This window comes from Plasmodium knowlesi, assembly GCF_000006355.2.
Source record: "Plasmodium knowlesi strain H genome assembly, chromosome: 8".
Classification (NCBI taxonomy): domain Eukaryota; phylum Apicomplexa; class Aconoidasida; order Haemosporida; family Plasmodiidae; genus Plasmodium; species Plasmodium knowlesi.
The window spans coordinates 498,619-524,287 of record NC_011909.2 but is presented as its reverse complement, the minus strand read 5'-3'; the positions used below and the strand labels follow the sequence as shown (position 1 = coordinate 524,287).

Here is a 25,669-nt window from a genome sequence, read left to right as displayed (position 1 = left end):
TTTTTTTTTTTTTTTCATTTATTTAAAAATGTTCCAACTAGACAATCTCACACTCGAGCGCATGCTGAAGGAGAAATTTTAACATCCATGCTGTAGTATGCATTTTAAGAAATTAACAAAATAAAAAAAAAAAAAAAAATGTGAATCTTTTAAAGTGCAATTGTTCCGTTGTGATATATATATATATATTTTTTTTCTGGTGTGTATACTTACCACCTTGTTATTTCGTTTGACCAATGCTGTAAGTCGGTGCATGTTTTTTTTTCCTTTTTTTTTTTTTTGATATATGGGAGGCTATTTTATGGTGATATAAACCCTCCAGGGGTGTATCCTCTCCTCGAGGTGGAATGATGAAAGCACAAACTGGTCCTGAAACGCAACGATCAAATGAGGCAATGGCGCAGTGCGGGGCAATGTATGCACGAAAGAAAGAGGAGAACTCTCCGCGAATGACCTACACCCAACGGGGTGAAAATACCAAATGTGGGCCTCATTTATTATACAGCGCTGGAAAAAAAAAAAAAAAAAAAAAAAAAAACACTCCTCCGTTTAGCTGCACTTGATTATATATTTAATTAGAATTATATTCTGGTGAATGAAAGGCAGTTAATGTTCCCTTCTACATTTTGTGCAAAAGGCATAAGTACATGCCGCGGGGGTTGTAAAGAAGGGATGAACAAACGCATACCACTTAGTAGCCCTTTTGACGTGGAATGGTAAGGAACTGGTATTGGTCATCCCCCCGTTTTATTTCTCCGTCGTTCACATAGAGGAAAAGTACAACACGCAGGTACAAAGTAGAGGTAGGGCAAATTAAGCATAGGATTATTCGACATGGTAAATGAACCGGTGCCTATTGCACACTGATTTGAGCGTTCTCAGATCATCCGCGCGAAAGTTGAAGGTGAACCCTTTTTTACATCCCACGGAGGGGAAAGGGAATCAGTAGGGGGTGTAACACACTGCTCCACTGAACGACCCCTCTAACTGCAACGCGCTAAGTGCGAATCACTATCTGCAAAGTGCCCACACCAATGAGTTGCATGAACAACTTCCAGAGGGTTCTGTACGCCTCGCGCTTCATGCGGGTGTTCGGGAAATTCAAGCGGGCGCAGCTGAGAGAAAAGCCACATAGGAAAATAGGCCCCTTTAGTAACCCAGTGAAAAGATTAGTGAGGCTAAAGGAGAAGGAGAGGATATTTTGCGAGTTGGGCACGCCCCGCATGATTCCAAGAGCGAAAACAGGCGGAAGAGAAAAAATACTTGAAGTAATAGAAGCGCCCAAAGTAAGCAAAGAAGTTCTGGACAGACGATTAGAATTCCTACTTTCCAATGAAAGTGTATATCAGCAAATGTACAACAAAATGTATAATGGAATTACTCCTTATCAGTGTGAGTTGTTCATGTGGGAAAGACAAATGAGAGATCTGAGGAAAATATATAGGGCACAATATTTGCATAAATTAAGTGAAGTGACAAAAGAAGAAAGAGAAAAACAAATAAAGTTGATTTTGCAGACGAGAGAAGATAAAAGAAAACGTAGAGAATTAATAAGGGAAAGAGTACTGGAAGATAAAAAAAGGAAAGCTATCTTGAAGGACCGTTTATCTTTGGAAAAAAAAGTTACCCAATCAATTCTATTTAAAAGGCAATCAAATAGAAAAATAAATAATATTTATTGGCTATCTAAATTGCAAAGGAAGAGTGAGTACACGGATGCAGAGGATTTTAAGGAAAAAATGGAGACAAGTGGTGCAGTCGACACAGGAAGGAGGGGAAGTACTGGACAAGCAGAATACAATGCTCGTGCAAAACACGCTGGAAGTATGGCTTCAAAGAGTAGCGCAGATGAAGACACTCTCTTCAATCGTAACATCTCTACGAGTGCTCTGTACAAACATCTAGGATACGAAACAAGAGACGAAAAAAGTGAAAATACACAAATTTTTAAAGTAGACAAGATATACAGAAAATTACTAGAAGAGTCATTCGAATTTTTGGATGAAGATGAAGAAAAATATGGACCCATGAACCATTTAGAAAATGAGGGAAATGTAACGCATAAGGAAAGAGCGCATATTTTATACTCCTCCTTTACCGATGAGGAAAAAATCAAACTGTTGGACGATAAAATAGCAATACTTACGAAAAAAATAGAAGAACAATCGTATGCCAAAGGTATGGATAACAACAACATAATGTTTTACATTCAGCTGCGGGATAAGTTGGAGGCGTCCAAACAGGCCTTCTTAGAAACGAGCTACTTGAAAAAGGTTATAAAGGAAGATTAGCCAAGTTGTTGGTAGAACAACTTTTTTATTCACAATATGTGTAAAGAGTTTTTTTCCGCTGAATTATCCTACCAGAAATATCTTATCAAGTGGGTGGCGCGCGAATCCGACACACGACAAACATGTGCATCTGTTTATGCGCACAAGATGCGTACACACGATGTCGTAATTCCGTTCAGCAGTTTGTGCGTTAAGACACTGCAAGGGGCAACTTCCTTACGAAGCCATGCTATTTTATCCCTTTTTTTAAGTAAAAGTATGTACACACACATCCTGTTTTTTTTTTTTTTTTTTTTTTTTTTTTTATTTTAAAAGTGAACTGTGCATCCCGCACGTAGTGATGACAACATGGTTTATTATTTATTATTTATTTATTTTTTTTTTTTGCGCATTGGGAAAAGTGAGTATTTGTAAAAAATGTACTGTATTGCACAGGAAAAAGGCTGTTCTTCTCCTTGTGCCCTTTAGAAGCGGATTCCATTTATTTTTGGTAGTGATGTGTGTGTGGGGGGGTGGGTAAGTAAATAAACATTAGGTAGTTATCATTTTTGCCCTTTGGTGAAGTGTACTTCCTTACGCCTTAGATATATGCCCTTTTGTGAGGTCACATCCTTTATCAGCTTCGGATCCGAATAGGGGGAAATCCATTCCGTCGCCATGTATATTTGTTACATGGGGGGGAGGGGTTATCACAATTCGGGGGATCATGTCTTCTTAATTGTACCAATTAAGTGAAGATCGATTGTTGCCCCGTCTTTATGCTACTTATCAAGATGTTTACTCCTTCTCCCTATGTAACACTTCAAAATGAATGATGCAACATCAAAAAGGTATTATTGCACAGGGTGGCAAAAAATTTGTGCGCGCCCCTTTCTTATCCAATCTTTAAGGAGTGTTGATAGTTATGCCATTTATGCATCAAATAAAAAGAAGCACAAGCGGGTATACATATACGCATATCAACACAATTTTTCAAAAGGGAGCAATTAATAACTAGGAAATGCCCTCAAAACGGAGAAAAAATTATAAAACGAACAAACTTATGCGGAAAAACAGAAAAAAAAAAAAAATCATCAATCGGTTGGGCGTTACTTTTTTATAAGAAATTAAAAATAGTAAAAAAAAAAAAAAAAAAAATGATACTGATGATATACTTATTAAAAAGGTAAATCAGACACACAAGCGGAAAAGACAGAAATACACAGATACGACGTGAACTTGAATGCATAAAAGATGGAAATTTGATTACTTATGCGTCTGTGTAAAGGTGCAAAGGAAAACGAATTTGCACATGTGTCTGCTCTCATATAAACATTTTTATGGTGACACGGATCGATTGGCCATTTACAAAAAAAAAAAAAAAAAAAAAAAAAAAAAAATTGACACGAATAAACAGTTGCTTGTTCGTTTACATACTTTGTGATTTTAACACATGGAATGAAAATTGTAAGTTTAAAAAAAAGAAAAAAATATCCTATTTCCTCTTCTTCTTTTTAGCTGTTTTCATGTTTATTAAATCAATCAAATTGACATGAACGGAGCCGGAACCAATGGATAACATTTCTTCATTCTTTTTACCTATATCTGATTTAATATCCCCCGCGTCATTCTTCTGTTTCGCTATTTCAAGAAAACTTCTCTTCGGAATATGGAAGGCGTTTGGATCGGGTGCGTTGGCCAATTCGCTATTTTCCCAACTTACGGCAGGATCATGTTTTCGGCCACATTTTGATCCCCCTTTTGGTTCATTTGGTTTCATCTTTGGTCTATTATTGGTCCCCCTACTTGTATTATTTTCTTGAGGTTGGTCATCCAAATTTACATTCGCGAAAAACTCCTGCACAAATGCATGTTCGTTTTGTTTTACTACCGAGTCGTCGTCCAGTTCCCCGTGAAGATATTTCTCCTCGTCCAACAAGTTTCGATACCTTCCGAAGGTGGAGTCATCAAAGGGAAAAATAAAGAGAAAGTTACGCAAAAATGTTAATCACCTTTAAAATAGTTAAGCAGGTAGACACCGGCAGATGCCCATTCGAATTCACGCATGCCTGTATTTAATTATATAAATGTGGTATGGCATGTTTATAGCAATAGTAGTTCGTCATCCAAATGATGAAGCCAAACATTCATATGTTTCTTCTCCCTCTCGGGATGTCTATCCTACCTTAACATGCTTGAACTTATGTTGATGGTGTCGCTCTGTATGTTTATCGTGTTACTAGGCAAATTCCAGTAGCGCTTCTCTTTCCTGTCTATTTCTTCCTCCTACAAGGTTTGCATAAGGGTGTAAAGTTCAGTCGGTGAATTTTGGAAGGTAAATATGGAGATGTATTTTCTTTTTCTCCCTCTCCTTCCAGTTTTGGAGTTATTTTTTCTCCTCTCTGGTATGTCCAATCTGGCTTCTTTTTTCCGCTTTTCTATTTTCGTTTATTACGGCTAGTAGTTTGAAATATTTTTCCTCCTCCATTTTTTTTCTCAAAATGGAATTGTGCTTCTTCTTCCTTTCAGATATTTCCTTCTATGTTGTGTAAACATAAATTGAAAGATGAAAATGAAAAAAAAAGAAAAAAAAAAAAAAAAAAAAAAAAAAAAAAAAAAAAAAGTGTCTTTTCCTTATGCCTACCGAAAAATGCGTTTTGGTCCTTTCCGATAGGAGGTCATCTGTGCGGGGAAGAACAAAATGTGCAGTTCATACATACATGTGTAGGAAAAAGGGAGAAAATTCGCAGATGCGATATGTGTAAAAATGGGCCTTGTGAACTAACCTATGTTGAACGAAACGAACAGGACGTTAACGCCAAGCGGCAAGTGGGACAAAATTGTGTGCCTGGGGAGAAGACATAAAAATGTGTTAAGAAGGTAGAAATATAAAAAAAAAAAAAAAAAAAAAAAAAAAAATCGCAGATATACATCTTCATTACTTCCCTCATTGCTACCTTTTTCTGATTTTTTCATCCAACACGAAGGTCTCAATGTATTTGATTTTCCTGTTGCAGAGAAACTTAGGCATGCTGTTCATGTTGTTGTCGAACTCGAAAAAAAGTAAGCTGAGGGGAAGGTGGGGATGTAAACATGCCCATGAGTGTGGAGCCCAGATAGCTATTCTAACATGAATCATCACATGCAAGTGGTCGTAGGGCGATCACGGTTACAGAATGAACAACATATGCGCATATTTCGCATTTGAGTGTTATGCATGTGGGGAGGGAGTACTTCAAAATGAAGGGGTCCAGGAATATACATTGACCATCTATAGACTGGTAGAAGTAGGTCTCTGCAGGGGGGGGGAGGAGAAGAAATAAATATATTAACAAAAAAAAATAAACTTCATATGGTATATGCATAAATGTGGGAGGCATGTAACCGGCTTTCACCGAATTGGCCATTGCTTCCTTTTTCGTTTACAAGGATACAGACATATGAACAAATTATAAAATTTTCTTTTTTTCCTTTTTGTACGAACGGTTTAAATTCTTCAAGTCTGGAGAACGTTCATCGGTGGGCTTCTCAGAACCGATAGGACATTTCTCCTCCGCTGTGGATTCCTTGTTCTTGGCCAACTCCGTTTCGATCTTCATTACATTTTTTATTTGCTCGATGCTATCCTGTATAAGAGGAATGAAAGAAATGGAAATATTAGTAAAATGTATTTTGGTGTGACAATCAAGTTAGGGCATTCACCTCTTCACTCTTCTTAATATGGTAAGTGCAACTGGCCAAGGGGAAAAGAACTTACGTAAACATCGTGGGCCAAATTATCATAAAGATAAAAAGAGTCGAAAGACCCCTCATCGAAGTAGAGTTCTGGGTTTATCTTTTCAATGGGAATATTCAAATATTCACTAATTTTTAACTTAATATTTTCTATGGCCTTCTGGATGACATTCTCATCTGACGCGAATAAATGCATATTCTTATTCGTCAAAATGAAATTAAAAATGGTGAGATCCTTTATCCATATGGAAAGTGGATTGTATAAATAAAAAAGTTTTGAAAATTGAACTCCCAAATTGAGATTTAATTTGCAAATTTTATTTGTGTGATTTTGGCTAAAGGTATTTAAATTTTTATTCATATAATCTATATTCACAAAATATTTGTAATCGCCTGTTTTATTATTTTTAACAAAATTTTTATTTGTTACCTTAAAGCTGTTATTGAAATATAATCTCTCTGACTTTAAGTGGATTTTTTTATCCTCTGTGTACAGCAGACACATATTAATATTGTCATTGATTTTGTAATTTTTTACGTAATGAAATTTAACTGCTCTTAGATCATTTTCATTTATTATTTCGAAACAGATGGGACACTTTTTCCATGTTTTTTTTTTTTCATCGATGAAATATTTTAAAATGCAAAAAAAACAAAATATGTGTCTACACTTAGTAATTCTGGGAGAAATAATTTTATCCTCCAAACATATAGGACATGTTAATGTTGTATTGTCAAACAAAATGTAATCCACTTTTTCTATCTGGTCCCATTTTATATTCTGATCTGCGCTTTGTGTTAAATAATTTTTTTCCTTCACATAATATCTGAAATTGCAATTTATATATTGATTTTTATTTTTTGTTATCACTGGGGGGTTATTACTTTTGGCTTTGTTAAATGTGGGAGGTACCCTGATGGGTTTATATCTGTTGTAGTGAACTATATAATTAACGTTGGTTCCTTTTTTGTTTTTTTTTCCTTTTTCTCCGCAGTGCTTTTTCTCCGTGATGGGTCTTTGAGCACATTGGCAAGGTTCGTTGTAGCTGTGTGGGGGACAGTTAGAAGAGTTGCATCCTTGCATGTCACAATTCTGGTTTCCATCATTTTGGAGACACTCACTTTGCCCGTCGTTTAACTGGGCATGGTGCTCCGCGAGGGGTTCATCCTCCTCGACTGTGTCTTCACGCCCTGCACTCTCGACTTTCCCGGGGGGTTCCTCCTCCAAGGGTACCTCCTTCCCTTTGGGCGCATCCCCGCCTGTTCCAGAAACATCTCCACTTCTCCCTATAGCATCATCTCTTTTAACGACTGCATTTTTGTCCCACTTGTCATTTGGTTTAAGCATGGCAAAGTACTCGTCCGATTTTCTTTCCTTGGCCAAGAGGTAATTTTCTTGGTGATGAACTGGATGTTGGGCTTGATGAATTTTAGCATAGAACTTGTTCTTGCGTGATTGGTTTTTGCTAAAGAAATGTTGAAGCGTTTCTTTTGCTTGTTCTTTTTTCTGGTTAACTAAGTTGCAAATTTTTAACTTTATCTCCTCATCGTCCATTCTGGAATTTAGCACCACGTACACAGGTATAACATGCGTGTGTGTAAGTACAAATGTTCGCAAGCGCTTGTTTGTTTGTTTGTTTGTTTGTTTGTTTGTTTTTCATCTATATGTCCTTATTTGGACAAGCACCTTCCAACAAGTCGGAATGGTAGTTCCTTCTGTTGTACGTCTTGGCTTTTTTTCTCTCGTGCATATAAACTCGAAGGAAGATGTCCCTCGAATTTAGGTTTGTTAAGAAGCAAGCAAAAAGTTAATTCAACATTTTTTCATTATTTTAGAAGGAAAAAAAAAAAAAAAAAAAAAAAACATACAAACAGAAATGTTTTTTTTTTTTTCCCTTTTTCACAAAATTTCAAAAACTAAAACAACATCCTACGTAAAAAAAAAAAAAAAAAAAGGATGCAGAATGATGTTGTCCAAGAAGGGATGTGAGTAGTGGTTGCCAAACTCTGACAGAAAAAAAAAAAAAAAAAAAAGGAGGTGTCAAATACTGCCAAATTGTAGACCTGAAAAAAGTCTTGGATAATGTAATTGCCAAGATGGACATGTCAAATGGGTTTAAAAAAAAAAAAAAAAAAAATATCACAAAGTTGCAAAACGTGGAGGATAATAACTAAATAGGTTACTAACACATTTTAAAAAATATATACATATATAAATAGGTATACCCTTATATTTTAACTTTATGTATTTTTTTTTTTTTCTTTTTCTTTTCGTTACATTTTGCCATGCTATCATTTTCTGCATTTTACTTTTCCTTTTTTTTTACAACATTTTGTTGATTGGGCGTGTTCGTAGTGTACCAATATGGACGGATGATAAATAGAGCAAGGTACATAACAAAGGAGGAGGCAATGGATGAAGGGTGAGAAGTAGGTGGGAGCTGGTAGCAGCTGACGAGTAGTGGTTGACCGGTCACGGATGAAATTAAAAAAGGGTGGGTAAATAAAAATGGGTGAATATTCATCCGGGGAAATGCCAAACTGTTAAAATGGCTTATGTAAAAGAAGGCATAAGCACGTATGCATATAAGCGTTTATGTTTGACATGCTCCATATGCACTTATATGTTGAAACGCGTTTTTGCGTGTTGCACCGAGGGATGGATTTCCCCCTCCTGGCTGTGCGCTAAGGAGAATGAAAAAAAAAAAAAGCAAAAGCGCTTTAAAAATAGGTCAAGGAGGCGATAAACACATGGTATAAAAAATGGCGTGAAAAGGGCACTGCAAAATATGTACTCGGTTTGGAAAATTTCCCTCCAATGGTGGATGCATATTCGATCAAAAATAAGAATTCAAAATTAGCATGTTTGTCAAATGAGAAACTTGCCAAATTGCTCAGCTCACTAAACGCGCATTCACTGCATCACTTTTCAAACTATTTTATATAATCAAGGTGCAAGCGCGTTTTTTTTTTTTTTTTTTTTTTTTTTTTTTTCCCCTTCCATCTTTACATGTGCAAAAAAAAATGACAATACAAAATGCTACAGTTTTCTCGCAGGGGGGGTGATATGTAGTATCATAATTTCAACCGATGCGAAGCCAAAACATGATTAAGATTATCCTAACCTATTTGGCAATTATCAGCATCTTCTGTAATGTGCATGAAGCAAAAAAATGTTATGAAGTACACAGAAGAAACACGAACAAGATACTTTTTATTAAAAAAAATGATCACCCCAAACGTAGGGTTCATCTCAAAGCGAAGGAATTTGTGAATTACAGGGAAATACAACTACAGAGGATAAAGGATTATAGAAAACGCAGTGGGCCAGACAAAAATAACATTAACTACAACGTGAAGGATTCATATAATTATCATGATAATTTGTACGTTTGCTCCTTTTCTTCACATTCCCTTCCTTTCCTATATTATATGTATATAAGTGTCTTAAGAAAAATTGTCAACCCTTCTTGTGGAATTTAATTTAAAATTTTTATGCATGTGTGTACTCCCCTGTTCCGTTTGAAAAGCCTCTTCGTTAGGAATGAAGTGTTTCCAACTCTGGCTAAAATAGAAAATGAAAAACTGAAAGAGCAGGAGAAGTATCGAGAACTGTTTCGAAACATCAATGACTATAACACGAGCTTCAGCAGACGGGTAGGTTACCATTTTCCCAAAAGATTGTCTTCTCATGGAAGAATAAAAAAAAAATAATTACCTATATCCATTGCACACTTATCTATGGGGAGCTATTTCCCCCTTCGGACGAAAGTACATTTGTGTGTATAATCCACTTATTTTATTCCTGCCCTCCTCTCCCTTTAGACGTTTATGCAATTCCTCATCGACTTATACAACATCTTCCTAAAAATTGACGAGTTATTTTTGATTTACAAGGAGAACTTCTCCCTCCTTACGTACAACGGGCCCATGCAGCTGACGAACCACCTCTACGACGACATTATCTATCTGACATCTGTGGTTGAGGTGAGTTTTGCCGAAGCCCCTACATGATGTTGGAGCATTGTGTGAGTTCTGTATGCTTGTTCACGTTATTATCCATTCGTTTTCTCGCGTGCCTACTTATCCACGTATTCATATACCTACCAACTTGCAGAACTGCGACGACATCACGGTCAGCCCATACGGTAGAGAGTACATCACACACCTGGAGGATTTATCTCTAAAAAACAAAATAAGTAATCATACAAAAAAAAAAAAAAAAAAAAAAAAAAAAAAAAAAAAACAAAAACAAAAACTTTGCATAATTGAGATGGGGTAAAAAACCCCATGTTACTGTGTTCCTTTTTTTTTGATTAATTTTTTTTTTTTTTTTTTTATGAATGAATACATGAAGTTGTTTAAAAAAAATCTGCATTAATGGACAAGTGTTGTGCATATTGAGGATATGCCACCTAAACGAATTTATATCGAACTGCCCGACATATGACACCCCTTTGTATATATTCCTTTTACAGAATTTTTAGCGCACGCATACTTATTTTACAAAAATTTCCATTTGAACAAGGAGCATTTATTAAACAGCATTTGCAAATATTTAAACATTATCAAAAAACTGAAATCGTCGAAATATGTTCCAGATGTTTCGAACTTCGAGGTGAGTAGTTGCGAAGTTACCTCTCATCTCCCCTGAATGTTTTGTCTTCTCCAATTCGAATGTATGATTGGATCCATTTGCGTTGTTTCGTCTTTTCTCCTTGTGGCTTCATAAAATCTAACCGATTAAAAGGGGATATGTAAAACGCTGTGTATATTTGCCATTTGCTTGACGTAAAAATATGCTCGGCGAAGGAAAAAGGGAATGGCCAAATAATTTCACAACAATGCATTTGGACTGCATTTTTTGTATTTCCATTTTGTTATGTGTTTCATGGTGTAAGGGAGCTATCTATATAGACATTTTTATGTGTTCATTTTTTTTTTTTTTTTTTTTTTTTTTTTCCCGTCTTTTTAGTTCTGCCTAAACAAGATGAGCAGGAAGTGGAGCAGATGGGACAAGGATAATTTTCTGTCCGGTCTGCATGACGCCACAGATAAGATGATGATTTTGACAAAGCATTTTCAACAAACGAAAGAGTAGCGAGTGAAAAGACCCTTATCATTTAATTCACTCATATATGTTTATATTTACATATTCTCCTCGTTATATAATTTTTGTTATTTTGTTGGACACCCTTTTTAAGCGTTTTTGCCCTTTTTACTCCCCAGTACGTTAATTTTTTTTTTTTTTTTTTTTTTTTTTTTTGTAGTTCATTTTTGGGCACATTACATACAATGTTACGTATGATGCCGAACATTCCACTTTTTGAAATTTCAAATTAAAACAAAAAAAATGAAACTGTTTTTTCTTATTTTACTGGAAAGTTTGCAACCTGTGGAGGCAGACCTTTCAGAAGTTCTTAAGCTTTTACGTTGTAAATGTTACAGCCGTTTTGTGTGCACGCAGGAATAAATGTGCAATGTCTATACATGCAGTGTTTGCTTCGAACATGGAGGGAAAAAAAAAGAAAAGATGAGCTGAGCTAACCCCACATGAGGCACTATTTAACAGTTAATTAATTATCCCTGTGGACGAAGGATTTTCGCAAAGTTGCTTGATTTGTCTTTTTCGTTCCATGTGAATATTCCCTAAGGGATTATTTCATTTCGACTGAGAAATTATACCAGGGGTTACCCCTCACACCCATGCGACAAGGGGCACATTCGGGTGAAGCCCTTTTAAAATTGCACCGTAAAAGACATGTATAAAGCGATGCGTAATGGAGAAACGTAAGAGGAAGCTTATCCCAATTGCTTAAATAGCATTTGGGGGGGGTAATTTTACCGGGCGGGGAGGGAAGAATTGATGTGTAAAGTATATGTACACGCACTGAAGGGCCATTATGATGGATCCCTATATGTTTATCTCTGCACGGAGGAATTAACAGTTGAAAAAGGCTCTCTAATACATATGATAAAAATGTTTTAGTTTAAAATGGTTTAAGTTTAAAATGGTTTAGTTTAAAATGGACGAGAATAAATTTTATTTGGGGACATGAACTTACAATAAATTATGTGTAACTTTAATTTAAATGTTAAAAATTAAAAAAAAAAATACAAGAGAAGGGATTGCAAAATGGAGCATACACGTATTTGCGCAGGTGGTGTGGTTTGGGTTTACCGTGCGTACGCTTTAACATATGGTCGAAAGACACCCGTGACTTTCTGTCATCCGAGCATATGGTGTGTTGTAAAAGCGCGTTGTAATGATGCGTGTATCCTTTTTTCACTTGGCTTCACCTTGTTTGTTTGTTTGTTTGTTAGTTGTTTTTTTTTTTTGTTTTTATTATGGATTTTCTGCTTTTTTTTAACATTTCGTTTTTTTTTTTTTTTTTTTTTTTTTTTTGATTCTTTTTTTTACTTTTTCATTTATATATATATTTTATTTTATTATTATTATTTTATTTTTTTTGCTTGGCTTAATTCGCGGAACTGCCCGCGCGCCTGCAATTGCTCAATACACATGTATACGTTGAATTGTCAAATTGTTGAATTGCGCGCAGATACAATTTAAACTTCAAAAAGCATACAAATATACGTGGTATAACTACGCTCTCACACACCAATACATGTACTTGCCTGCACATATAACGTGGGGAGTTGGAACTTATATGTGGAGCCTGTTCTCGCGAACGCACTTCCTGTGCGCATGCAATGCAAATTATTGTTATGTGTGTGTGTGTTTGTGTGTGGGGCGCACCATCTAGGTAATATATACATGCGCATAATGCGTGTTGAACGAAAAGGTAACTGTACTTAAATAGGGGAAAAGTAAAGAGAAGACACAATTGTGCGTTTCTATTGTTTGTCTGCTACCATCGCCTCAGCTGCGTGTTGCTCCTCGTCTTGCTTTTTCACATTGGCCTGGTTGATAGCCTTCTTCGTCTTCCTCGACTGAATATTACTAACGTCGTGGAGGCTGGGAAAAGCTTTTTCATCATTGGTGTTTATGTAGACTCCGTTTTTGGCCGACTCTGGTCGGTAAGAAGACTTGTTGTTGGTAGACCTCGTGTTGTTGCTACTACTATGGTATGTACTCCTCCTATTTGGTGTTAAGGAATGATTGGAATTTTTATAGCGATCGTTTTGGTAATTATTATATTGTCCATTTTCCTCCTTACTTCTGTTGAGTATTTTTAAAATTTCTTTTTGGGCGGCCTCGACAGTTTTTGGTGTCCCTTGAATTAGCACCTTCTTACTATCCTTATCAATGTGTATTTTTTTGGCAAATGTTTCTTCCTGAATTTTATTAATAGTTCTACCCTTCTTTCCAATAATGCTTCCGATGTATTCCGTATCGACAACCATTTCGACGGTGATGTAATTATTATTGGTAGTTTGTTTTTCCTCTTTATCGTCAGATGATTGGAGCAAGTTTTGTAGAACCTCCTTAGCTAGGGCAATATTTTCTTCATGTCCATATATCTGTGCCACATGGTTATTTTTGTTTATCTGAATACTTGTCGACGTGTCTTTTTCAATTTCCTTTATTTTCTGTGCTTTCGAGGATAATAACATGGCAATTACCTTCTCCGTAATTTCAACATGTACACATTTTCTCTTCTCAAGTAACTCATCAATCAGCTTCAGAGCATTGTCTATATCGTTTTTATTTCCACTGATATTTAATTCTTTATAATTCGTTTTGTTAAATATTTTTACTTCCGCGCCAGTCTGTGTCTTGATGTAGTTTCTGTAGTTGGCATTGAATAAGTACGCTTCTTCCTCCGTTACCTTTTTCTTCACGGATTTAGAGGATATCACATTTTTCACATAATCCAAAATTTCTAATCCCTTCTGAATATTTTCTCCCTTTCCTACAAGGCTAATACCATTGTCCTGACGTACGACAAAAAGATTTAAATTCATTTTTATGTCGTTCAATTCATACGCACATTTTTTATACAGGTTAAACATTTCTCTTTCATCAAATTCTATAAATTTAGATTCTAAGCCTTTGATAATTTCGTTCAGTTTTTCCTCTGCTTCTTCTATGTCAGCCGTTTTATTTCCCTTGATGGTTGCCCATGCTTCGAAACTCTTGGGGTCGTAATTCATGCGGATAAATGTGTTCGTCTTCACCTCTATTGCTTTTAATAAACTTTTGTTGAATCCTCTTCCTAGAACAGAATCCAATTTGATATCCTTGGAAATATTCTTCGCGTTCGTACTTTGTTCCGTGCTGGCCTTTTCGATTATTTCCTTCAACTTTTCTATATCGCTCTTCATTCCGCAGTAGTACAACGTGTCGTTATCAATGTGCAGTAAGACATTTGTCTCTTCCTCCATTTTCTTAAAGCTACCTTCATGCATATTCAGCATAGATTTGAAGATCCGATTAGGCATATATACGTAATTCTTTTCCGTTAAGTCTAGATTTTTTATATGCGTTATGAAATTTTCTATATCTTCTTGACACCCTGAAATGAATAAGGATACTTTATTCTCGAAGTTGTTGTTATTTACTTTATCCACGTATACAACATATTTATTCTGAATCTTATTAATAAAATTGAAGGGCTTTATTAACTGGTTATATTTATCACTAGCCATGATAAATTCTTTGTTGGTGATGTCTGCCTCCACAATGGTTACGTTATGTTTTTCCTTTTTGAATTTTATTATTTTATCAACAAATCGTAATTTCTTTTCTTGGTCTTTAATTTCAGACATGCTTTTCACATTTTCCTTTAATTTTTCTTCACATGATTTTTTCAAAGTGATCAACCTGTTTTGGAAGTTTTTAAAATTTTCGTAATTTTTTGTAATATTTAATTGTTCCTCTAGATAGTTAATATACGTGTTTACTTCTTCCATTTCTTCTTCATTTTTTGGATTAATTTTTTTCTTCTTCAGCTTAGCTTCTTTGCATTTGTTCTCCACATCTGCAGATGACATTTTCATGTTCGTTGGCCTGGGCGTTTGTGCATTTATTTTCGCGATGGATGTATTAATTGAGGCGATTAAATTTTCGTACTCGCTTTTTCTCTTTACTTCTGCTTCCATTTTCTCGTTGATATTTTTATTGTTATCCTGTTTGCTGAGCTTTAGAAATTTTTTGTTTAAGTCGTTTTCGATTTTTTTCCTTTCGTCATCTTTCAGCTTGAGTTCCTTTTTCATATCCTTTTTGGCTTCTTCCTTCACCACGTCAGCCTTTGCCACTTCGGTCTTCGCCACTTCGGCCTTCACCACTTCGGTTTTCTTTGCATCGGTTTTTTTCGCATCGGCCTTCTTCTCATCCGTCTTCTTCTCATCAGCCTTCTTTCCGTCCACCTTCTTCCCGTCCACCTTCTTCCCGTCGGTCTTTTTCGCCCCCTTGGCCTTGCCTTGCGCAGGGTTCTCGTTCATCTTTTCTTCCTCCATGGATTCCTCGTTAATGTTACCCGCAGGTCCATCCTCCTTCTTGTTATTTTTGTTCACTTTCTTTTTCTTCTTTGTTGCGTTCTGGTTCTGTTCAGCTTTATTGCTACTAGCACCACTTGCGTTGTTCTCCTTCGCGTTGTTGTTCTTCTTACCGTCCACTTCCTTTTCCTTTTTGCTTACGCTTCCGTTGAGTTGCACATTTGCAGCTCCTTCTCCTCCCGTGCTGGGGGTTGTTTTCTTGTCATTCTTTGGAGCCTTCTGGTTTTTCTCAACCTTCTCGATGGCCTTAGTAGCCCCCTGCTTCTTCTTATCTTTTACCGCATTCTCCTTCACATCCTTCTCATTGACTGGTTTCTCTTCAACCACTGATGCAGCCGCCGCCATGGCTTTCTTTCCCATTCTCGTGATGAAGTTCATTCTGCAAGAAGGATTCAAGGAGGGGATATCAAAATTGGTGAATACGCAAATGTGCAAGGGTGCAAGTGTGCAAGGGTGCAAATGTGCAAATGTATGGAATGATACACAGCTTCTTGCAATGTGTTATAGCTCCCACAGCGCATGAGAAAAACTTAAATATACACATGAAGCAATGGGAAAAAAGAGCAGAAAAAAAATATATCTATATAAAATATAAATATTTTATTTTCTTTCTCATTTCATCATTTTTTCTTTTCTTTTTTTTTTTTTTTTTTTTGTAAAATTACTTGTCAACGTTTTGATTCCTTCAGATATGTTAATATGGGGATGGATAATTCCGCACTGTTTCCTGTTCGGATAATTTTCTGCCTTATGAATGCCCACAGAAATATTGTTTTCGTTTCGTGGGAGGCACAGACAACTTGCTTTTGCTCTATATGTATGCGCAGGTGTGCTCACGTATGATATGCACTTTCCTCGCCGTTTTAGGAATATACGATTCTTAACTGTTTATGTATCGCTACTATACGTACATGTACATATATGCATATGTTTATATATTACGCGTATGTACTATATATATGTATATATATATATATATCTATACAAGCACGAGTACGCGAACACTTCCCACTGGTCCGGGCAGAGTTACTGCGTAACGGTTCTCACAAAAATGAATTTAAATTTCAAATCGTTAATATACGTTTGAGAATATGTTGCGCACTATATTCTTTTCTTTTTTCTAAGGGGGGGGTTATAACAATGAAAACACACAAAGAGGCAAACACACAAACACAGTTACTCTTTCAAGAATGAAAAACTGCGCTGAACATGAAATGACTATAACAGCAGATCGGTGGGAAGAGGAAAAAGGGGCAACGTGTGTTAGTAATTTATATTTTCATTTTTTACTCTCTCTTTCAATACATACTCTTAACAATAGTAAAATGAATATAATAAAATGTGTACATATATATATATATATATATATATATATATATATATATATATATATATGATGATGGTGGGTCACTGATGCGTGCTCTTTGATTCAATGGTTTAACATTTTCTTTTTTTTTACAAAATTATGTAAACAAAGGACGAGCATGTAGGAGATTCACGCGGGTTTACGTTTACACAATTGTACGATTACACTTTTATATTGCACATATGTATTTTCATAAAAAAAAAAAAAAGTAACCAAAAGGCGGTTAACAACGGGTGATGTTGAATTAAACAAATAGAATAATTTATTTTTCAAGTCGATATTTTATTTTATTTTTCCCACAGTTCACTTATTTTTTTTTTCGACTTGTTCTTGGGACAAATGCACGGGTACAAAATATATGTTTGCGTCCTTCACATATATTTGCTCGGGCGCGCAATATACAAACGTGGGTATTGGTCGTGGTGTAGTATACTGTACGTATATGCAACTGTATATACATGCGTGGTTGGAGTTTGAATGTTGGATCACATTCTGTGTATGTTCAACTGCAACTACGCGAACGGTAAGTTACACGGTACTGCGTACTCTCATTTGTCGTGCTACGCTACACGTTGACTCTTTGGCATCGCGCGTAGGTGATATGTTGCCGCTGAAAATATGTATTGGCTACTAAACGTACGAATGTATAGGGGGTCATGCGCATTAACGAAATTGTAGGTGGAGCTGAAAAAGCTTTAAAAATCCAAGCAGTATATAGTCACACTTGTAAAATTTTCCCTTATACTTTTTTTTTTTTTTTTTTTTTTCCTTTTAAGAAAAATTTGTTCCTCAAAAAAACACGTAAATTAACAACCTATAAATAATGTATACGTAACGCGAACATAACTGTTCACTTCGCATAATTTTACTCTTCTTGTAAATTATACATGGTATATACATATATTCGTATAATACATATGTATATTTAAATGTGGTGATAATGCATAAACAAACAATGCTATTTGTATATGATATATACTTATCTCTTTGTATATGTATTTTTTTTTTTTTAATACTATTGGTCAAAAAAAAATAAAAAAATTAAATGGATTATGTTATGGATGGATAGATATGCGCATGATATATGCTATATGTGAAACGTAAAAATGTAAGAAGTAACAGATATTTATTATTTTATATATGCGCAAAAGGGTAAAGTGAGAAAAAAAAAAAAAAAAAAAAAAAAAAATGTATGCGCTTTGGGCTGGGGTACGCAGGAATTACGTAGGTTTAGAAAGTATAATATACCGGTATCATATAAATGTGGGGTTTTTAAAACCTTATATTCCTTCTTTTTCCTTATAGGTACATACACGAATAAATATATTAATATATATGCATGTATATTATATTTATATGTAAACGCACGTATAATATACCTACAGGCACGTATGCACTCCTATACTGGGTTAGTACCATTTTTATAACCTTTGCGTTAGGGTTACATTTTTTTTTCTTTTTTTTTTTTTGAGCACATATAAAGTACGCAATGTTGTGTTGTGCTTTCTACTCTGCACGGGATACCATTCTTGCAATTTTTATTTTGTTCCTTTCCTAATATAAAATTAGCATTGTCGTTTAACTTGGTTTTAGCCTATTTAATGTGGCATACAAAAATAAATAATAATAGTGCACAGTTGCGTTGGGAATATACCATACAAGGAATTAAACGCGTGATAAATAGGGTGCTTCAAAATGAGGTGAATAAAAGGAAACAAATGCACTGCACGAATGAATGTTTTAAAACTATACCCCCCCTATTGTTAGCAATAATTTATGTAGTCACTTTTACCAATTTTTATATGCGTATGTTTTACAAATTTCGGAATACCCCATTTTTAGCTTTCCCGTTATTAGCGAAGCAATTTTTTTCTGCTTGATAAATACGCCGAAATAAACAAGCTGCCAAAGGAGACCAAAAAAAAAAAAAAGTTTATTCATCGGTTTATAAAGGGATATGGGGTTATGTATAATTATTATGTGCTCTACATGTGGATATGTAAGCGTTGTTAGGAAGGTATATACCCATACGTACAATTGCCAGTTACCACTGTGAAATGCTTACTGCAGTTATTATATTCACCCTACGAGCGAAGGCACTTTTTATATGGTACCCCAAGGCTGTATACAAGTGGGTAGTTACATATATACACCGTGACATGTTGGCGGATTTCGCAAGGGGTTCTCTCTCATTAAAATATAAGCAGCGGCATATCCCGGGCCCCCCAAAGCATGCCAGTAATAAAATAAGGGTGACAACGTCAAATACTATAAAAAATAAAAAGTACATCACACCCTTGTTCCGTGCCTTTTTTTTTCCACTCCACCCCACCCCCCGTTACTGAGAAATTGTATGCCGGGGGGGGGTTATGACATTTATATATTTTCCTCCAAAAAAAAAAGTGACGTAAAAATGGGCCTTTTTTTATATCGTGCAAATTTGCAGCCGATTATAGCCCACCACCATGATGCCCCTCTGCATGGTGAATCGCCTTTTCTCCGCATTTTATTCACAAAAAAAATATTTAATAAACAAGAACAAAAAAATTCATCCTTCTTACTGTTGCTTTGTCAGGGAATGCGCACTTGTACCGCCCCTTTCTGCCATTTTTTAAAAAGTGTAAATAAAAAAAAAAAAAAGAAAAATCGTTCTTTTTAAACATGTACCTATTAAACAATGTGCGCTTGCCAACTGTGTGCTGCGCCCGGTGACCACACGACATTTCAATTGAAAGAAAATAAAAGTATAATACATGGCAGTTTACCAAAATGAAGAAAAAAAAAAAAAAAAAAAAAAAATTGCAGAAAAACCAACTATTTTGTAACAACTGCTCTACAACATGCTAAAGAAACATATTTTCCCAATTAGTATATTCTTCCAAAAAATTTACAACAAAATATAACAAGGTCTTTAGGGGAATTTTTTTTTTTTTTTTTAAATTACCATTTTTTGAAGCAGTCGCCTTTTGACAAGATGACGCCTGCTAATGAACAATAATGTGGATTAAACGCATATGCATAGATATACACTCGCAACAGATGTAAGAACAAGCACGTTCAACCTTCCTTGCATTATACGTACACATGTCATAGCTTGTACAATTTTTTCTCAAATATTTGGAAGAGGCCAAATTTGGTTTATGCAAAAATAAGCGGGCCATTATGGTCAGTTGTATGGTGTAGCATTAATCTTTTGCTAACCCGCTTAGGGAAGTTGCTGTTCATCGGAAAGGAAAATAAACAAATAAACAACACGCTCGAATAAAAATCTTCTCGAACTGATTTACAAAAAGTTAACCAAAAGGATACTGTAACAATTAAATAATGTCATTAAGGAAACGTAAAAATGTGCTACATATGTAAACAGATGTGCAAAGGCAATTCTTTCTAAAAAGAATGAAAATGGAGCAAGCATAAATAATATGCTGGAGGGTGGAGGACTTAAAAAAAATAAAAAAATGGGGGAAAAAAAAAAAAAAAAAAAAATCAGTGCATTTGACCCATACGCTACTTTACACCAAAATGTGATTTGTCCGAATGGGTTCTTTACGTTGTGCAATTAGGTAGGGCTGAAAAAAACTGCATCGGCACATGCATAGCAAGCAATGCACATCATATTGGAAGGCGTCCACATGGCAGATGATCTCTACCCACGCGGGGGGAGGTTCACCATGCTCAGGATGCACTTTTCTTCCTACGAACAGAGAAAGAAATTCGCCAAATGGTTATTCCCGACTCTAGTCCGACGTGTAGTCATTCATATTTTCAAACAAATAGTTGGCGGCCATTTCCTCATTCTTATCACATGCAATGAAAGCTTCCAACGCTAAGTGCTTCGGAAATCCAAGCGATTCCAACTTTTTAATACTCTCCATTTCGTTCTCATTTAAAGGCGTAATGGGAATTTGGAAATTTTCATTATTTGGGTCGGTAATATTTAAGTTTCCTGGATCAGCAAATTCTTCACCTTCCATTAAATCATTTTCCGAACTACCTACATGATCATTATTTCCATAATTTTGAATGGCCCTTATAAATTCGCCTTGGTTTTCTCGAATAAATTCTAAAAAGGAAGGATCTGTTCTCCCAATCATTTCTAAAATTTCTGGAATGCGTTGTGGATTCGATAAAGCTACATCACGTAGGATATTAAAAAAAGGGGAGCTTCTAAACTGATCTGGAGTATCCGCTACACTTTGTCCAGAGTTATCTGCAAGGGAATTATAATTATTTAAAAGGTTTGGCAAACTGGGAGCATTTTCATTATCTTCTCTTTCGTACGAGTTGTCGTTCGTTTCATTCGTTTCGTTCGTCTCGTTCGTTTCATTCACATCAGGCATTGCGTTCAGGGGGTTCATTTCGTTCATCCCGGTAATTGTATTGATTGCATTTATTTCGTTCACTTGGCTTTCTTCAGGAAACCCGTTGGTCAGATAATCTATAGCTCTGTTGGGATTGTTAAATGCCATCATCATAGCCTTTTTTACGGTTTCTCTTTCAAATCCCATAGCGCAGATATTGTCTATGGTCTCTTTTAGCTTTTCCCCAGTGACGAGGGCTGATTCTGCGCTGTTGAGGCTTCTATTTTCTGTGCCTTCCTCTGGTGCATTCGAAGTGGCATTATTCTGATCACAATTGGGGGGCAAAGACGACGCCTTTTCATTACTTTTAATAACATCTTTCGATGATGATTCCTTTGTCTGGTTATTTTTCGTAGAACTAAATATCTTCTTACATGCCATAACAATAACTATGTCATTTTCTTTTAATATATCCATTGCTTTGCTTTCGTCCTTTAATATATTTCCACTAAAAATGAGCTTCTGTTTATCGTATGGCATTTCGGGGAATGCCACCCCTATTTTTTTTTTCACGTCTAAAATGGTATCATCATTGTCAACATTGATTTCTTCTTCGTTGTTCTGAAGCGTTCTTACTTTTATTTTCATTTTGGGGGAGAGCGGCTAAGCGTTTGGGTTGTTGAGCTGTCGATCTATCAGGTGATTATGTTTTTTGCAGTGCTACTTGATTGATGTATCGCTTGGACAGAAGAAAAGACACCTTTGTGTAACTCCGCACATGCAGTTACGCACACAAGGGAGCGAACTATCGTTGGGATGTGAAAAATATGGAGCACAAAATGGGCACGTAATTGCGAAGGTACAAATGCGATTATCCGTCCGGGTGGCTTTTTATATTTTTACTTAAGAACTTATCACACCTTTTCGAAAAATTGCAAAAAATGGAATATGCGGATGCCTTATGTCGCGATCGCGCTATTCATACATGAACGGGTACACAAAATAGTGCATATATATATATATACACATACGCCCCTGTACATTTACTCATTTACTTTTTCCCACTTTCCATTTCGTGCCTGAAGAAATCACGAAAAAGAGTTTCGCAAAACGTTCGCAGGGAAAGACCGCTTAATTAGTTGTACTCGCTCTTGGTTCCTTCTGCATTTTATTATATTATATTTTTATTTTTTCCCCTTTTGTAATTAAATTTATGAAAAAGCAAAGATGAGGAGTTTTAAATATTTCCACGCGTTTTTATATTTTCGTAACGATATGTACGTAAAAACGCACACGTCAAAAATTGGAGAAGGTAAATGGTAAAATGGCAAATGCTAAGTGGATATAAAAAGCATACTTCCTGGATCGTTTTTTTTTTTTTTTCAAGATAATGTACTGAAGCGTTTGGGAGCGGAGTTTTATAACATGTGGGTTTGAATTTACGTAACTAGTAATCATAATTTTTCCTTCCCCTTGGTTGATAAGCTTATCACGATGGAGAAAATAAATAAAGAAAACTGCAAATGGGCGTTAAGAAAAGAAAAAAAAAACAAATGACAAACCTCTTCCTGTATAATTTGTTCCATTTACTTCAACGTGTATTTTTATATAAGCTATATATATATATATAATATGATACAAGTTTAAAAAAAAAAAAAAAAAAAAAAAAAAGCTGAAAATGACACAAGGTCACAAAGGCGCAATAGGGAGATAACAAATATTTTCATTGATTTATTTTTTTCACCATTTTGACAAATTGGCAAAAAAAGGCCTTCACGAAATATCGTATCAAATCCACATTTTCCCGCTTTTCCTTTCGCCCCCTTTTCATTATAACAACGCTTTTATAATCCGCTCATACGATCCAGTAGCCTATTTCGCGCACATATATGGCACTGCGCATATGTGGAGAAGATATGCAAATCGTATGTGTAGGAGCAGGAGCATGTACTAAGCATAAATGCGTGAAGCTGCATTCCTTGCTGTACGACTGAGTGAACCAGTGGAAAAAAGGCCATCTCTGTTTTAAAACAACACATTTGATTTTTTTTTTTTTTTTTTTTCCTATTCCATCAAATGATAATGAGATAATATATAACACCCTTCATTAAAAAAAAAAAAAATCCCCTTCCACGTTTTGAAGTTCTTATGAATAAAATTTTACTAGTTTTTTTTTTTTTTTTTTTTTTTTTTTTTTACTTCTAATAGAAAATTATTAAAATAAAACAGGTGAGAGCCCCATCTTGCATATATATGTAGAGTGAGATTTTCAAATGTCTGATTCTGAATCCATTTGATCATTTCTACGGCTTAACTGTCCTTGGTGTAGAGCAACGTTCTAGCCTGATGGATCAGCATAACAGTACCAGAAAGCAGAAATAAAATTATGCGGAATTTATTAGAGTGAGTAAATTCTGACGAAAGAGAAGAAGTTGAAAAGTTGCCTCCCTTTGTTTTCACTACTATACTATGATATAGTCTGCTGGTACTTTTTACTGAAAGGGCATTCGATGAGAAAAATACCTTAAGTGTATCACGTTCTTTTATTTAAATCCTTTTTTTTTTTTTTTGAGCTCTGTTATGAAGAATCACCCCATGGCCGTACACACTGTTATAAACAACTGTGTTGACGCCCACATGCGCATTTGCACGTTTGGAAATTCGTCCATGTAGATGAATACGCGTGGCGTACAGTAGTCAAGGAGCACACAGGGGCAACCATGCACACGTTTTTCGGTTGCTTGAATTCTTGTGTACATATGCATGCGTATCTGCAGATGTGTATACATATTCACAAATATAGCGCCTGAGTGCGGTAATACAAAAAAGACCCCCGCAAATGCACACATTTAACAATATTCTTAAGAAAAGCGCAAATGTTAAGGGAGGAAACAGCCGCTTTTTTATAAGACCTAAGTTCAAGGCATACCATAACGCGTCGCACAGATATAAAGATGAAGATGCTACCACGTACGACAGAGAAGTTAAGATAAAGCAGATGAATTCGTCTGTCTTGTGTATTTTCTCTAATATGCTGTTAAAGGAAAATATTAAAAATGACTTCATTTGGAAAAAAATCGAAAGGAGGTCCTACGAAATAATGGATAAATTTGAAGTCGGGGACATCGCATCCTTCTTATTTTGCTTGAGCAAAATGAGATACGAAACAAACTTATATGAAAGTTTCATTCCAATCATAAAAAAAAAGAGTGAATATTTTAACACGTCGAATTTAGCTATGCTAATATCGACGTACTCGAAAAGGAAGAAAGAAGACTTAATCATACTGTTAAAGGAGGAATTAAAAAAAAAAGTGCATACCATTCATAATGTCGTGGAGATTTGTATGATTTTAAATGCCCTAGTTAAAAGTAAAATATATGATGAACATTTATTTGTCAAACTGAGTAATATCATTTCTGAAAATGTAATTCGCAATCATGTGAACGTGAGAGACATTTGTGTAATTGCCTACTGCTACGCGTGCATATTGTACAAGAATATGAATTTTTTCAAAATTTTAGCGCAAAAAATTGTGGTCCTCATGGATGACATAAATTTAGTGGACTTGTGCAGAATATTATACGCATACATGAGGGTAGATCAAAATTTTTATCACATATTAAAGCTATCTGCACTTAAGTTAGACAACGTTATGGACAACAGCAACATCAGTGATGTTATTAACTGTGTTCATTTTTTACCAATATTGAAAGAAGTGGTTGAAGCACGCAATGACGCTACGTCGAAGAGGATTGATCCCCATATAGACAGATCTCTCAACTACAGGATCGATTATGTACATTTTCTCAATTACATAATAAACGTCTTCAATGAGAAATTGCTTAGCTACTTGAATTTGCTAAGTGCGAACCAGGTAAGTAATTTGTTTTACATTTACTCCAGGTATAACATCCTTATAAGTTTATCCAAAATGGACATTTTTATTTCACACATAAGAAAGATGAAACTAACGAACGAGTTAAAAATTTATATTTTGTATTCGTTGGCAATACTATTAAAAAATTATGAAAGCAACAACAGTGGTTTGTACAGTTGTGACCTGCTGGATATAAACAAAATTTTTGTTAAGCAGAATCGAGAACATTTGGTCGATCAAATTCACAGGAAAGACAACATCAAATGTTTAAATAAGCATGATTACGACGTAATGAAGAATAACCTTATGTGCTGCTTGAAGCAGTGGGAAGACGACATGAACCTATTTGTAAATAACTACGACATCTGTTCCATTCAAGACATTATAAAAGTCTTAAGCATTTTTTTAATCCTGAATCATACGCCAAGCTCACTTATTTCCAACATCAAAACGTACGTTATAATGAACTACAGAAATGTGAATGAACACAATGCGTACACCCTGATGTTTTATTTTCAAAAATTAAATGTGATAAATGATGATGAGGACTTTGCACAAATTTTGAAATGTAAAATTAAATCCCTAAAATGAAACAGCCAAAATGATCAACAGAATGAAATTTTTTGCATGAACAAAAGTTAAAAAAAAAAAAAAA

At 35.3% G+C, this 25,669-nt stretch overlaps 6 protein-coding genes across 6 annotated transcripts; 3 read left to right on the top strand and 3 right to left on the bottom strand.

Moving 5' to 3' along the window:
* Nucleotides 1–1,034: 1,034 nt before the first annotated feature.
* PKNH_0811900 (uncharacterized protein) lies at nt 1,035–2,291 on the top strand (the record flags this gene model as incomplete). Its single annotated transcript, XM_002258723.1, has 1 exon — nt 1,035–2,291. One exon carries the CDS (start codon nt 1,035–1,037, stop codon nt 2,289–2,291), a length of 1,257 nt encoding a protein of 418 aa, XP_002258759.1.
* Nucleotides 2,292–3,765: 1,474 nt separating this feature from the next.
* PKNH_0811800 (RING zinc finger protein, putative) lies at nt 3,766–7,560 on the bottom strand (the record flags this gene model as incomplete). Its single annotated transcript, XM_039113974.1, has 9 exons — nt 3,766–4,219; nt 4,456–4,556; nt 4,726–4,809; nt 4,915–4,952; nt 5,057–5,118; nt 5,228–5,338; nt 5,505–5,565; nt 5,755–5,896; nt 6,028–7,560. 9 exons carry the CDS (start codon nt 7,558–7,560, stop codon nt 3,766–3,768), a joined length of 2,586 nt encoding a protein of 861 aa, XP_038969608.1.
* Nucleotides 7,561–9,110: 1,550 nt separating this feature from the next.
* On the top strand, nt 9,111–11,106 carry PKNH_0811700 (heme oxygenase, putative; the record flags this gene model as incomplete). The annotated part of the gene is made up of 6 exons (XM_002258721.1): nt 9,111–9,391; nt 9,536–9,662; nt 9,831–9,992; nt 10,123–10,204; nt 10,484–10,623; nt 10,981–11,106. The coding sequence occupies 6 exons, from the start codon at nt 9,111–9,113 to the stop codon at nt 11,104–11,106; spliced, it is 918 nt and encodes a 305-aa protein (XP_002258757.1).
* A 1,757-nt stretch (nt 11,107–12,863) lies between these two features.
* On the bottom strand, nt 12,864–15,845 carry PKNH_0811600 (PRE-binding protein, putative; the record flags this gene model as incomplete). Its single annotated transcript, XM_002258720.1, has 1 exon — nt 12,864–15,845. The coding sequence occupies one exon, from the start codon at nt 15,843–15,845 to the stop codon at nt 12,864–12,866; it is 2,982 nt and encodes a 993-aa protein (XP_002258756.1).
* Nucleotides 15,846–20,570: 4,725 nt separating this feature from the next.
* PKNH_0811500 (DNA repair protein RAD23, putative) lies at nt 20,571–21,782 on the bottom strand (the record flags this gene model as incomplete). Its single annotated transcript, XM_002258719.1, has 1 exon — nt 20,571–21,782. One exon carries the CDS (start codon nt 21,780–21,782, stop codon nt 20,571–20,573), a length of 1,212 nt encoding a protein of 403 aa, XP_002258755.1.
* Nucleotides 21,783–23,973: 2,191 nt separating this feature from the next.
* On the top strand, nt 23,974–25,605 carry PKNH_0811400 (heptatricopeptide repeat-containing protein, putative; the record flags this gene model as incomplete). The annotated part of the gene is made up of 1 exon (XM_002258718.1): nt 23,974–25,605. The coding sequence occupies one exon, from the start codon at nt 23,974–23,976 to the stop codon at nt 25,603–25,605; it is 1,632 nt and encodes a 543-aa protein (XP_002258754.1).
* Between the last annotated feature and the right edge of the window lie 64 nt (nt 25,606–25,669).